General features: G+C 36.7%; 1 protein-coding gene across 3 annotated transcripts in view; it reads left to right on the top strand.

The window, feature by feature from the left end:
- The first annotated feature begins 4,066 nt into the window (after nucleotides 1-4,066).
- SCARB1 (scavenger receptor class B member 1) overlaps nucleotides 4,067-14,363 on the top strand; it is a 629,187-nt gene continuing 618,890 nt past the window's right edge. For 2 of the 3 annotated variants that reach the window (XM_053701843.1, XM_053701842.1), the window contains exon 1: nucleotides 4,067-4,345. In XM_053701843.1, the coding sequence (XP_053557818.1) occupies nucleotides 4,226-4,345 (120 nt within the window). In that variant the 5' untranslated portion in view covers nucleotides 4,067-4,225. The remainder of the gene's footprint in view (nucleotides 4,346-14,363) is intronic. The other variant, XM_053701841.1, reaches the window with a different exon arrangement.

Genomic DNA, 14,363 nt, shown 5'->3' with positions numbered 1-14,363 from the left:
GTCCCTCAAATTCCGATTGGCTGATAGGATTCTATCAGCCAATCGGAATTAGGTAGGAAAAATCTGATTGGCTGATTGAATCAGCCAATCAGATTCAAGTTCAATCCGATTGGCTGATCCGATCAGCCAATCAGATTGAGCTCCCATTCTATTGGCTGATCGGAACAGCCAATAGAATGCGAGCTCAATCTGATCGGAACAGCCAATAGAATGCGAGCTCAATCTGATTGGCTGATCGGATCAGCCAATCGGATTGAACTTGAATCTGATTGGCTGATTCAATCAGCCAATCAGATTTTTCCTACCTTAATTCCGATTGGCTGATAGAATCCTATCAGCCAATCAGAATTCGAGGGATGCCATCTTGGATGACGTCACTTAAAGGGACAGTTCACCCAAAAACTTTCTCCCCTTTAAATTATTCCCAATGATCCTTTTTACCTGATAGAGTGTATTAAATTGGTTGCAAGTGGCTCCTTTACTCCTATTTCAGCATTTGAAATAGCTGATTTAGCTTGTGGCTTCCCAACCTATACTGAAAGTTTTGATACTGGCGTATACGCTATTGGCAAGCCTAAGTAAACACAGCCAGCAGAAGAGATTACACCCTCAGTGGGGGGCATGATAGTTAAGTAATAAAATGATAATTTTCCATTGTTCTCTCTATGTATTGAGCTTTGGTGTTCCAGATAAATATAAGATAAGGAAGCAAGTCTGTGTACTTGAAAGTGATAACATAATGAGATCTGATATTACCTGAAGCTCAACCCATTGTAATAGGCTGTGGTTTCAAAGCACAAAACCAGCTACTTCAGATACACAAATAAACCCGAAAATGCAATTTCTCAAATATTTTATACTCTGCAGTTGGTATAACAAGTCATTTAAAATACATTTATGGAAAAACAATTTTACAGTGTACTGTCCCTTTAAAGGAACCTTCATTCGTCGGGAGTCACCGGAAGAAGAGGATGGATCCGCATCGGCTGCATCAAGATGGTCCCGCTCCGCGCCGGATGGAAGAAGATATAAGATGCCACCTGGATGAAGATGTCTACCGGTCTGGATGCCCTCTTTTTGCCGGATAGGATGAAGACTTTGGACCCTCTTCTGGACCTCTTCTTGTCGGATAGGATGAAGACTTCGGAGCCTCTTCTGGACGGATCGGTGATACCCGGCATGGTGAAGATAAGGTAGGAAGATCTTCAGGGGCTTAGTGTTAGGTTTTTTAAGGGGGGGTTTGGGTTAGATTAAGGGTATGTGGGTGGTGGGTTGTAATGTTGGGGGGGTATTGTATGTTTATTTAAATGCAAAAGAGCTGTTTTCTTTGGGGCATGCCCCGCAAAAGGCCCTTTTAAGGACTGGTAAGGTAAAAGAGCTGTTAAATTTTTATTTTAGAATAGGTTAGGGCATTTTTTTATTTTGGGGGGCTTTGTTATTTTTTTAGGGGGCTTAGAGTAGGTGTAATTAGTTTAAATTTCTTGTAATCTTTTTTTATTTTTTGTAATTTAGTGTTTGTTTTTTTTGTAATTTAGTTTAGTTGATTTAATTGTAGATAATTGTAGATAGTTTAGTTAATTAATTTATTGATAGTGTAGTGTTAGGTTTAATTGTAACTTAGGTTAGGATTTATTTTACAGGTAATTTTGTAATTATTTTAACTAGGTAGCTATTAAATAGTTATTAACTATTTAATAGCTATTGTACCTGGTTAAAATAAATACAAAGTTGCCTGTAAAATAAATATAAATCCCAAAATAGCTACAACATAATTATTCGTTATATTGTAGCTATATTAGGGTTTATTTTACAGGTAAGTATTTAGCTTTAAATAAGATTAATTTATTTAATAAGATTTATTTATTTCGTTAGATAAAAAATTATATTTAACTTAGGGGGGGTGTTATGGTTAGGGTTAGACTTAGCTTTAGGGGTTAATACATTTATTAGAGTAGCGGCGAGGTCCGGTCGGCATATTAGGGGTTAATACTTGAAGTTAAGTGTCGGCGATGTTAGGGAGGGCAGATTACGAGTTAATACTATTTATTATAGGGTTTTTGAGGCGGGAGTGAGGCGGATTAGGGGTTAATACATTTATTATAGTAGCGGTGAGGTCCGATCGGCAGATTAGGGGTTAATAAGTGTAGGTAGATAGCGGCAACGTTGGGGGGGTAGATTAGGGGTTAATAAATATAATATAGGGGTCGGCGGGGTTAGGGACAGCAGATCAGGGGTACATAGCTATAATGTAGGTTGCGGCGGTGTACGGAGCGGCAGATTAGGGGTTAAAAATAATATGCAGGGGTCAGCGATAGCGGGGGCGGCAGATTAGGGGTTAATAAGTGTAAGGTTAGGGGTGTTTAGACTCGAGGTACGTTAGGGTGTTAGGTGCAGACTTAGGAAGTGTTTCCCCATAGGAAACAATGGGGCTGTGTTAGGAGCTGAACGCTGCTTTTTTGCAGGTGTTAGGTTTTTTTCCAGCTCAAACTGCCCCATTGTTTCCTATGGGGGAATTGTGCATGAGCACGTTTTTGATGCTGGTCGCGTCCGTAAGCAACGCTGGTATTGAGAGTTGCAGTGGCGGTAAATATGCCTGTACGCTCCCTTTTTGGAGCCTAACGCAGCCCTTCTGAGAACTGTAAATACCAGCGTTGTTTAAAAGGTGCAGGGAAAAAAAAACATGCGTAGCTAATGCACCCCTTCTAACGCAAAACTCTAAATCTAGGCGTATGTAAATTAACTTAAAGGGACAATAAACCCCAATTTTTTCTTTCTTGATTCAGACAGAGAATATAATTTTAAACAACATTCCAATTTACTTCTATTATCTAATTTGCTTCATTCTTTAGATATCCTTGGTTAACGAAATAGCAATGCACATGGGTGAGCCAATCACATGAGACAAATATGTGCAGCCACCAAACAGAAGCTACTGAGGCTATCTAGATATGCTTTTCAGGAAAAAAAATATAAAGAGAATGAAACAAATTAGATAATAGAGTTAAATTAGAAAGTTGTTTAAAATGGCATTATCTATCTGAATCATGAAAGAAAAAATTGGGTTTAATGTCCCTTTAAGTGAGTTTACCATCACTTTAAGAGATCCCTCTCTACATATCTCAAAACAGAATGCACCTGTCATGGTTGATTATATATTTCCTACCTGTTCTATGTTAAATTTTTGCATATAGTGTGTATTATTATTGTTTTTTTGTATTTTATTGTACCCTATATTGTATCAATGCAATGTTTTGTGGACCCAGGACATACTTGAAAACGAGAGAAATCTCAATGTATCCTAAGCCTTCCTGGTAAAATATTTTATAAATAAATAATAAAATAAATAAATCATATAGAATAAGATCTGATTTACAAAATCTGTTTTTTTTTTTGTTGTTAATAATTTCAGACTGTTACTTTACCGATCCATATTGCGATATGGAGAATATACCGCAATTAGTGTCACATTGACACAGGGTGACTTCACAGCTTTGCCGAATTAGTATATAAATTATATGTGAACTAGTGTTTATCAAAGGATTTTTTTTTACCGATAAACAAAATTTGCCATAATAAACAACCGATTTATCAAACTTTAGACTAGGGTCCATGCACATGCACAATATGGACATTGAACGCTAGAGACGTCTCCACAACCCTCAGTAAGCAATAGTAACAGTTACAGTATGTGCAAAGATCCTATTCCCGTATGAGGCGTGTCACTCACAGTTCAGACCGCGCCTACGGGGTGTGGTGGCAAAACTTAATTTGTAATTGTATAATTATTATGGGTTTTAAACTGATAATGCATCATTATGAGTAGAAGCCTTTTGTTTTTTTACATTAATGTGTCGCTTTAAGAGGTGGATTTGTGCACCGCAAAACTACATTTCCCTGCAAGCTCAGTTGGGTAGTGCTCTGAGTTCAGTCACGCCCTTTTGGGTGTGTCTAATCCTACAGTAACCATTGGAGTGACGAATGCTCAGTGTGGGGTGAGCATTTCAAGGATGTCCTTTTTGCTTGTGAGCGTGACACGGGGCGGTTCTTTACCTGCCCCTTACAATAAAAACACTGAGAGAGGATGCCTGCTGTCTTGGAAAAGTTAATTAAGCGAGTAACTGGACAGCAGCACTGCATGACAGTGTTGCTGTTTGAGTTGTGCACCATCTGCATAGATCCGCCTTGTTTATCTACAAGTATCCACGTTGCTCTGCCTGTATGAGCCATGGCTAGACTTTGCCTCAAGAGGTCTATAATCCTAGGGATTGTAGGTTTGTTGTTTCTAGCTTTTGGAATCGTCTTAATCTTCGTATTCCCTAAAGTGATGAAGGAGCAAGTGGAAAAGGTAAGATTTTGTTTTTCCTCCTAGCACTGTTGTAGCGCCTATAACGTGTCTGAAAGACTGTGAAATTCTACTCATTTAATTTGTGGAATGTATGAGTTGTAATCTTATGAATGGAAACTTTCACATAAACACTTTTATTTTGCATTGCTTACTTTATGTGCGTTCTATAAATGATATAATAGTATGAATTTCCTTTTTGAATGTAAACTGCGCTGTCCCCCTTTTTTGGTAATTGTTTTACAGTTATGCATAGAACACTGTTTTGTTTTTGTTATTTTTACTCACCAGTGTTTCCGATAAACATAAATGTAAACCTTACTCTTGTAACAATAAGAGTTATGGCTTGAAAAGGGAATCTTTTATTTTAGACCAATTTCAATTGGAACTTCTGTGTTTCTGTGTCAAGGAAGAATGGCATTTGCGTCTACATGTGTTTTGCCTGGAGCAAAACATACAAATAGATGTAGTGCCACTGAGGCAAAAATCATTCATATGAGTTGACATTATTTAGCACAGACCAAAAAGAAAACTCTCTCACTTAGAAAGTGATCAATATATGGTTTTACAAATGAAACTAGTGCCTATGATCGTATAAAATTGTAGGAACTATACATTGAATGTATATAAATATATACAAATTTCCACTTCTTTGCCAGACTGCAGCGTGACCATGCTCAGAATTGGCAGCCCCCAGGCTGGGACTGTATAGGTACCCTTGAAGCTCCACAATAATGCTACCCCATCATTTTATATAAAGGAACATAAAACCCACTTTTTTTATGTTTCAGATAGCGCATGCAACTTCTATTAAATAGAATTAAACACATCAAATGGAATTCAATTTGAAAGTCGTTTTAAAAATCACAAGCTCCATCTGAATGAGAGAGAAAAAATGTGGGTTTCTTGTCCCTCAAAGTTGCACATCCCTACTCATCTGAACCCCCACGCCAATTTTTGTAGGAAAATAATGAGATATGGCTGAGAAAATAATTTAGAACGCTAAACTAAGATTTGACCTAGGTATTAACTTTAAATAAAAGGGTTCATTATGTATAATGAAAAACCTTTACAATGCACTCATTATTTACCTGGTTTAAAAAAATAATAAAAAAAAAATGTAGCCCCCCCCCCCCCCCCAGCCAGAGTAGCTGGAATGAATTTCTTGGAATACAAAACCTGATTCTCCTATGTACTGCACAGTTGTCACTTGATATATAATATGATATATAATATAATATAATATAATATAATATATATATATATATATATATATATATATATATATATATATATTTATATATATTATATATATTATATAAATATTATATATATTATATATATATTATATTATATATATATATATGTATATGTATGTTCTTTTTTTGCTGACTATGTCCTGTCTGGATGAATAAACACTTTTGGTATTAGCAGCACCTTGGTCGCCTGAGCAGTGTTTGCTTTTGTTTCATATATATATATATATATATATATATATATATATATATATATATATATATATATATATATATATATATAATTTGAAAGCACAACCCAATGAAATGGGCTTAGCTTGTAGGGCGAACAGACCTCACTAGCTTATTTACAAAAAGTCTCCTTATGTTATTTCTCATGCTTTACTCAAAAGCAGATAGAGAGAACCATGGAAAATGAACATTGTAGTATTGCGCCCCAATATTGTAACGTAAGTACAAAGATCAATAAATGGTGATGCCAATATTTATTAAAGTGAAGGTCCATTTTGATGAATTAGTGCCCAGTTTTTAATAAACCTATTGAAAACAAGGGCACTTTAATTAATCAAAATTGACATTTCACGGTTTTCTTCAAAAACTTACCTTTTAATCCTAGCAGCCGCTCCAGCACTTCCTCCGCTCGTCGCAAGCCGTCTTCGCGGGTCCAAAATGACTAATCCGGCTTCCTCCAATCACAGCGTTGCATCAGGCAAAGATTCCGACGGCTGGGGGAATCGCTGGAGCGGCATTTAGGATTAAAAGGTACGTTTTTGAAGAAAAAAGTGAAATGTCAATTTTGATGAATTAAAGTTCCCTTGTTTTTAATAGGTTTATTAAGAACCGGGCACTAATTCATCAAAATTGACTTTCACTTTAAGTCAGTTTCTTCTGTTCCATTTTTTGTTGTTGTCCATAAATGTAATAAAACAATACAATTCAATCATGAGGAATTAGAAAAAAGTGTCTTGTTTAAGATGGTACAAAGACATTTATACACAATGGTATTAAGTTTGTTGTGGAGGGAAAAAGGAAATTGACATGTTTCCACCTCTGTTTCCCTATTCAGTCAGGTCCAGCTCTCCCCATCAGCCCTATTAATATCTCTCTTCCTTCTGAATACAGACTCCATGGCTCCCTATAGCATGGTTATTTTAATGACTGGCTGTGGCATATTGCTCGGATGTACTTCTAAATGTATTTTATTGTAGCATATTAATGAAACGTCACTATTTAAAATTGCATGTAAAGTTTAACAATTAAATGGACAGTAAAGTAAAATTTTATGATTCAGAGAGCATGCAATTTTAAACAACTTCTCAATTTACTTCTATGGTCTACATTTCTTTGTTGAAAAGCATACCTATGTAGGTTTAAGATCAGCAATACACTAATGTGAGCTAGTTTCTGGCTGCACATATATGCCTCTTGGCATTGGCTCACCTGATAAATTCAGCTAGCTCCCATTAGTGCATTGCTGCTCTTTCAGCAAAGGATATAAAGAATAAAGCTAATTTTGATGAGTAGTAATTTGGCAATTTGCCATTTTAGTTGTTTTCAATGAAAGGGGTTAATAAAGTTTTAGTAGGTGTGTGTGTATATATGTATATGTGTATATATATATATATATATATATATATATATATATATATATATATATATATATATATATATATATAATATATATATATATATATATATATATATATAATCACACCCACCTATTACATTTTATTTTACTGTTATAAAGATTATTAGTCTTACCATTTTAGACTGCCTCCACTACCAATTAAAAATCAACGATTCAGCTTCTAATTATGCTCTAAATTGATGTCCGATATGTAAGTTGGAGCCTACGCACATTGGCCTTCATCCAGCTTCTGCAAAGCACACACGGACTGTCTATCGCAAAACTGATGCGACCCCCTCTGTGCACGTTCCAGAGAGCCGATTGGCAATGGTTGATATAGCAACCTTTTGAAGTGTTTCTGATAACGCTCTGCATAAAGAGAGCTTCACGGAATGAGAGATTTTTAGCTTTAGTTTGGAACTTGACTTCTGGATTTCATTTATTAATTTATTATCCTCCATTCGCTGCTATACATTTGTGTTTTGTGATATTTTAAACTTGCACTGCGTTCTCCGTTTCTGACTTAATTTTAGTTTCCAAGCATTTATTTTTAAAGGTATAGGTTTTATATTTATCTGGACAAATTCTATTAATACATTCATAAGTTATTTCTTGTGTTATATTTGGTTCACTTATGTTGTGGGCTCGCATTTTATGTCATCAGTTAGCAACTGACTTTCTAACTTGTTTAAATACATATATACATAAACAAACAAATGATATATTTATTTTTTTTTAGATAAGGAATTGGACATCCGGCTACAGCACATTGCTAAAACTAACACGCTAGCAGAGCTGGTGTAAACGTTGCTAAGAGAAACCATTTTCTCTGCTAGCGTGTCAGTCGGCATTTCCCGTGTTGCATTGAAAGTGCTATTGCGTGCACATTCCTGTTTCAGATCAGCAAGCCTATGCTGATTGGATATGGGAAAGTAGGAAAAAAAAAGCACCCATTTCTGGGGCATTTGGAAACGCTTGGTTGTGGGACTATCTTACCAAGTTAAATGTAAAATTTTTAATATAATAAAAAAAGTTACTCTAAAGGGACAGTCTAGTCAAATTAAACCTTCATGATTCAGATAGGACATGCAATTTTAAACTAATTTTCAATTTTCTTTGTCCTCTTGGTATTCTTTTGTTGAAAGCTAAACCTAGGTGTTGCTCATAGGCTAATTTCTAAGCCCTTGAAGGCCACCTCCGTATCTCAGGGCATTTTGAGTTTTCTACAGCTAGGTGTTAGTTGGGTGGGAGCAGACTTGGGAGGCGGGTGGGCGGCCATCAATGCGCTGTGTAACGTGCAGGGTTGCGGGACCAACGGGGTGGGCGCGCATGGGAGGGGCGGGGCGCTGTGAAAGGGGCGGGAGCGGGAGGGAACCGCTACACTACAGAAAAAAAATCTGAAAATAAATATGAAAAAAAAAATATTGTAAAGTTTCTAAGTGATCTGCAAGGTGGTGGGAGGTTGGTGGGGGAAGCCTTACACTACAGAAAAAGGCATTTTAAAAAAAAACAACTTTTTTTTACTAAACTGGGTACTGGCAGACAGCTGCCAGTACCCAAGATGGCGCCCGCTAAGGCAGAGGGGGAGGGTTAGAGAGTTGTTTGGTTGGGGATCATTGAGGTTGGGGGCTAAGGGGGATCCTACAAAGCAGCATATGTAAATATTCTAAAACCCCCCCCCCCCCCCCCAATATACCTTTAATTTTAGTACTGGCAGAGTTTCTGCCAGTACTTAAGATGGCGGGGACAATTGTGGGGGGGGGGGGGAGAGAGAGGCTTGTTTTGGGAGGGATCAGGGGGTCTGATGTTTCAGGTGGGAGGCTGAGCTCTACACTAATGCTAAAATTAACCCCATTCACTGCTAGCCATAATACACGTGTGATGCCCAGCGGCATTTAGTGGCCTTCTAATTACCAAAAAGCAACGCCAAAGCCATATGTCTGCTATTTCTGAACAATGGGGATCCTAGAGAAGCATTTACAACCATTTGTGCCATAATTGCACAAGCTGTTTGTAAATGATTTCAGTGAGAAACCTAAAATTGTGACAAATTTAACGTGGGTTTTTTTTTTTTTTTTTTTTTTTAAATTTGATCGCATTTGCGGTGAAATGGTGGCATGAAATATACCAAAATGGGCCTATATCAATACTTGGGATTGTCTACTACAGTACACTAAAGCTAAAATTACCCCAAAAAGCTCCCTACATGCTCCTTAATTAACCCCTTCACTGCTGGGCATAATACATGTGTGGTGCGCAGTGGCATTTAGTGGCCTTCTAATTGCCAAAAAGCAATGCCAAAGCCATATATGTCTGCTATTTCTGAACAAAGGGGATCCCAGAGAAGAATTTACAACCATTTTATGCCATAATTGCACAAGCTGTTTGTAAATAATTTCAGTGAGAAACCAAAAGTTTGTGAAAAAGTGAACGATTTTTTGTATTTGATCGCATTTGGCGGTGAAATGGTGGCATGAAATATATCAAAATGGGCCTAGATCAATACTTTGGGGAAGTTTTCTAAAAAAAATATTTTACATGTCAATGGATATTCAGAGATTCCTGAAAGATATTAGTGTTCTAATGTAACTAGCGCTAGTTTTGAGAAAAAAAATGGTTTGGAAATAGCAAAGTGCTACTTGTATTTATTGCCCTATAACTTACAAAAAAAGCATAGAACATGTCAACATTGGGTATTTATAAACTCAGGACAAAATTTAGAAACTATTTAGCATGGGTGTTTTTTGGTGGTAGTAGATGTGTAACAGATTTTTGGGGGACAAAGTTAGAAAAAGTTGTGTGTTTTTTTTTTTTTTTTTTTTTTTTTTTTTTCCCCCTAATATTTTATACTTATAATTTACTATAAAAAAATAAAATAAAAGATATGATGAAAATAATGGTATCTTTAGAAAGTCCATTTAATGGCGAGGAAAACGGTATATAATATGTGTGGGTACAGTAAATGAGTAAGAGGAAAATTACAGCTAAACACAGCAAAAATTTAAAAATAGCCTTGGTCCCAATGGTCAGAAAATGGTGAAGTGCTGTGGTCATTAAGGGGTTAAAAAAAACGGGCATTTTATCATCAACATTTACATTCACTTTAAAGAAACCTATTTTTTTTTCTTTTGAAAATAAAATGGTAGCATAAATAAAAAGCAAGTTTATTTGTACTATGTATATGGTATACCCAACATATCAATACTTTTTTTTTTTTTTGTCAGGTTCAGGAGTAAGATGGGAACCAATCCTATGCCTTGTAAATTGATAAAAATAACATCCATGTTTTTTACTGTGAGCACTTGGAAATCACCCTGCTTGCCTAGTCATGTAACACATTAACAAGATAATAAAACATGTTTTTCATAAGCCTGTGTCTGGGCTACAGGGCCTAACATTTCCTGGGAACCATGCTACATAGAATATGTAAAAACCAAAAAAAAAAAACTTGTTTGCTGCAGTTGTCTCTTAAGAGCCAAACTCCACTCAAATATATTAAAATATTTTTTATTTAGAAACAAACATGTTATCAGGAACTGAAAATTAAGTTGCAACGTGAGAAAAAAGGTGCTTGTCCCTTTTTTTTTTTTTTTTTTTTTTTTTTTTTTTTTTTGTTTACCTAAATGATTCAGTTTTTTACTCTAAAAGCAAGAGGTGTTTAAAGGGTCATGAAAATCAAGATTTCTTTCATGATTCAGTCATCTTAAACAATTTTCATTTTACTTCTATTGTCAAAATTTGCTTTGTTCACTTGGCTTCCTTAGTTGGAAAGCATGCCAAGATAGGCTCAGTAGTAGAATTGCCACTACTGTCAGCTAGCTCATGATTGGGTGGTTACACATGTATACCTCTTATCATTGGCTCACCGGACATGTTCAGCTAGTTTCCAGTAGTACATCGTTGATCCTTCAACAAAATATACCAAGAGAATGATTGTAGAAATTGGAAGTTTTACGTTTGTATGCTCTTTCATGTCCCTTTTTATAGTCCTTTATCATTTAAAAAAAAAAAAAAAAAAGTGTGTGTGTTGGATGTATGTATAACACATTGCTAACCATATCTCACACCTACAACAGATATATAGAATTTCTGTACATATGCTTCTTGCAGAACATGGCCAGGCTTCTAGAGCTGCAAGCCAGTCTTGGCCTATGTTAGCAGACATGGTTGAAGGTGTTGCTGAGAGGCTACACTTAGCCAGTAAGTAATTCAGGTCCTGCGATATGTGACACAGTATATGTGGGGAAAAATACTGTTTCTGGTTATGCCAAGTCTGAGTATATCTGTTGTAATTGACTTTTCATACACAATCTCCCAATCTCCATCACTGCTTGACTGTTGTCTGTCTGTGTGGCAGCTGGGACCAGTACCTCTTAAGGCAATATCTCCCTCCTTTATGTGATATTTCAGCATTAATATGATTGTCCCGCATGCTACTACTCCTCAAAATGGTTGAATATATTTAGAGTTTAAGAAATATTATTTTCCCTTTAATTTTCCCTTCCTTCTCAACATAAAAAAAAATAATAAAATAAAGAAAGCATTTCATCATGCTAGATTTTGCTGCTTAATTGATACTCATTAAGTATGGCAAATATTTTGTATTTGTCTTTCATTTACTAAACGAATGCTGGATTTGTTGAATATGGCCGCAGGCTGGATTTTCTAATGTAATAAGTGCAACTCGCAAATATCTGTGCATATGTGTTGCACTTCTACACGACTAAATCTGGCACAGAATATGGCCACGTTGGGCATTTATTTAGTAAGATTGCCAAACACTGATATTTGACCATGCCAAATGCTCATATATGGGCATGAAATGTTTCATTTTAGTGGTAAGAATACCCTATCAATAATAGGGCTCTTATGCCATATCCCTAGGTTTAGTTATGAGGCTTATTCAGAATTTAAAGACCGACAAGAACAGGATAAACGCAAGAAACTATTTAGCATTTATATGACCAGTAGCTAGATCGATGCATGAGTCATTTGAAGGATAGCCACATGTAAATTGTGTATCCCTTGCCTCTAGCTTGGAAAGCATGGTATGTTGGGGCTGATATAGCTCAGCAAAAAGTGTTCAATATGATTGCTGTTTTTAGGATAACCTAAATTTTATCAGGGCATTTATCTTTTTAAAATGAGTAGTTGCACGGGTCTCTAAGTTGCTCAGTGATGTTGAGCCCCTGTCCATCTGTCCTCAAATAGCATTTTACAATATATTTGTGTATAGAAAAAATGAAATAAAAAATGTTCAGAAACACTTGGTTAAAAGTTGACTTTAGCTATCATTACAAAGTGCTTTCAATAAGTGAGTCCATAAGAACTCACATGTGGGATTATATTTTTTGTTCAGGAAGATGCAAAAAACATCCCTACATTCTAGAGCTGTGTTTGAACCCAATGCTCCCAGCAGGTCCCCTACTACTAGTTAAACATTTTTTTTTTTTTTTGTCTTCAGAAGAAGTTAAATTCTGAAGTACCCCAAATTTTAACATTGTTGACAAGGGTTCTACAAACTGATCTGAGACACCTTAACCCCCTCAATAATGCCTCGTGTACAAGAGTTCAGCCGTGAAGTGAAAATATCTCCCTGTTGGAGATATATCTGCATTTCCCCTGTGATGGGGGAACTATATCTGCCAACCCGCTGGTCTACAGTTTTCTTCTCTTGTAGATCCTTGTACTTCCTCAGATGGACCCTTCTACTGACTTTAGATTGCCACAGAGTATGGTAGGAGGATTGTACGGTAGATGGGAATTTTTGCCTTCCCGTCTGACTCTTCCATTTCAGGGTATCCACTCCCAGGTCCAAGACAACATGAATATGTGGCCCCACCAGATGTATTTTTAGTGGAGGGCAGATTATGACTTTCAAAAGGTGTGTGTAAAGTCCATCTCAGCCCATTGAGTGTCTCAGGGATATATAATCTGTTTTTGATCCAGACCTGCTCAGGAGATTACTTATTGAGACAGATCAAATGGACTCTGAGGATTTGTTTGTGCTCATTAATGTATTAAAAACCTTACTGATGATTGCTCAGGGCATCTCATTTGCTTATTACCTGGACAATTTTCTTGTAAAAGTGCTTTCCTCTAAGCATGCAGTAGAGTACACAGATGCATTATTACTGATGGGTTGCAGACACAGTTGGTGCATCAATATGACAAAGCACTCTGGTTCCTCAAACTTGTCTCCTTCCTAGGATCTATTATAGACTCTCTCTATGCATGAAGTATTCTCTTGACAGAAGAATGGAGGATCAAGCTTTAGCCATCGTATGGGGGGATGCTGTAAATAAGCATATAATTGTAGTGAAGTTAATAGATGCTGTATCACATGATAAGGTTGTACCTTTCTTAGTGGCAGACATACCACTTCAGTATTCAGGGAACCTTGTTTTGCAAGTTAAACTGGACAGTGATCACTACAGATGCTAGGCTGAGGGGCAATCTGTATGGATATATAAACATTTTGGTACTCTCAAGCTCTTTAGAGCTGGCCAAGTCTAGGACAGGAGATGTAAGTCACGCTGCCTGATTTGGAGTTCCTCCATGATGACAGATAATAAATTGGAAATCAGAGTTCTTCAGTGATGGTGTCTCACATACATCCATTAGGCTGAAATCAAAAGATCCCCAATATTTGCTATTAACATCCTGGGAGTCAAAAATTCGGAGATGGGGCTTTCTCAGTTTCCAGTACTTTCAACTGGGGGAGTGGTCTCTGCATCATGAGGTGTATGGCCAGGTTGTGAAATGTTGGGCGTTGCTGGAGTTATATCACATGACCTCATCTGATTTTACAAGCTTCCCTGTTATTGTGCCAGATCTTAAGACCTTTAGGCATCTAGTGTTTCTCACCATGGTGCTGTAGTCATTTAGTCTGATCTTTTCTATATGGTGCTACCCTAAGTGGAAGCCAGAGTCTAGCAGAAACTGACTTTAGGGATTTGTATGGCTCCAGTCTGACCTTGCAGACCTCATTCAGATGTCTTCTTAGGAAGAATTTGTCACAGGGTCCCTTCTTTCATCAGCATTTCAAGACTATATAGCTTTGGAAACTTTGTGACCACATGATTTTGTGCAACAGAGGGTTGTCTGACAAGGTGATTGAAACCTTCATTCAAGCCAG

This window comes from Bombina bombina, chromosome 2, assembly GCF_027579735.1.
Source record: "Bombina bombina isolate aBomBom1 chromosome 2, aBomBom1.pri, whole genome shotgun sequence".
NCBI lineage: Eukaryota > Metazoa > Chordata > Amphibia > Anura > Bombinatoridae > Bombina > Bombina bombina.
This window is presented reverse-complemented; position numbering and strand designations above follow the sequence as displayed.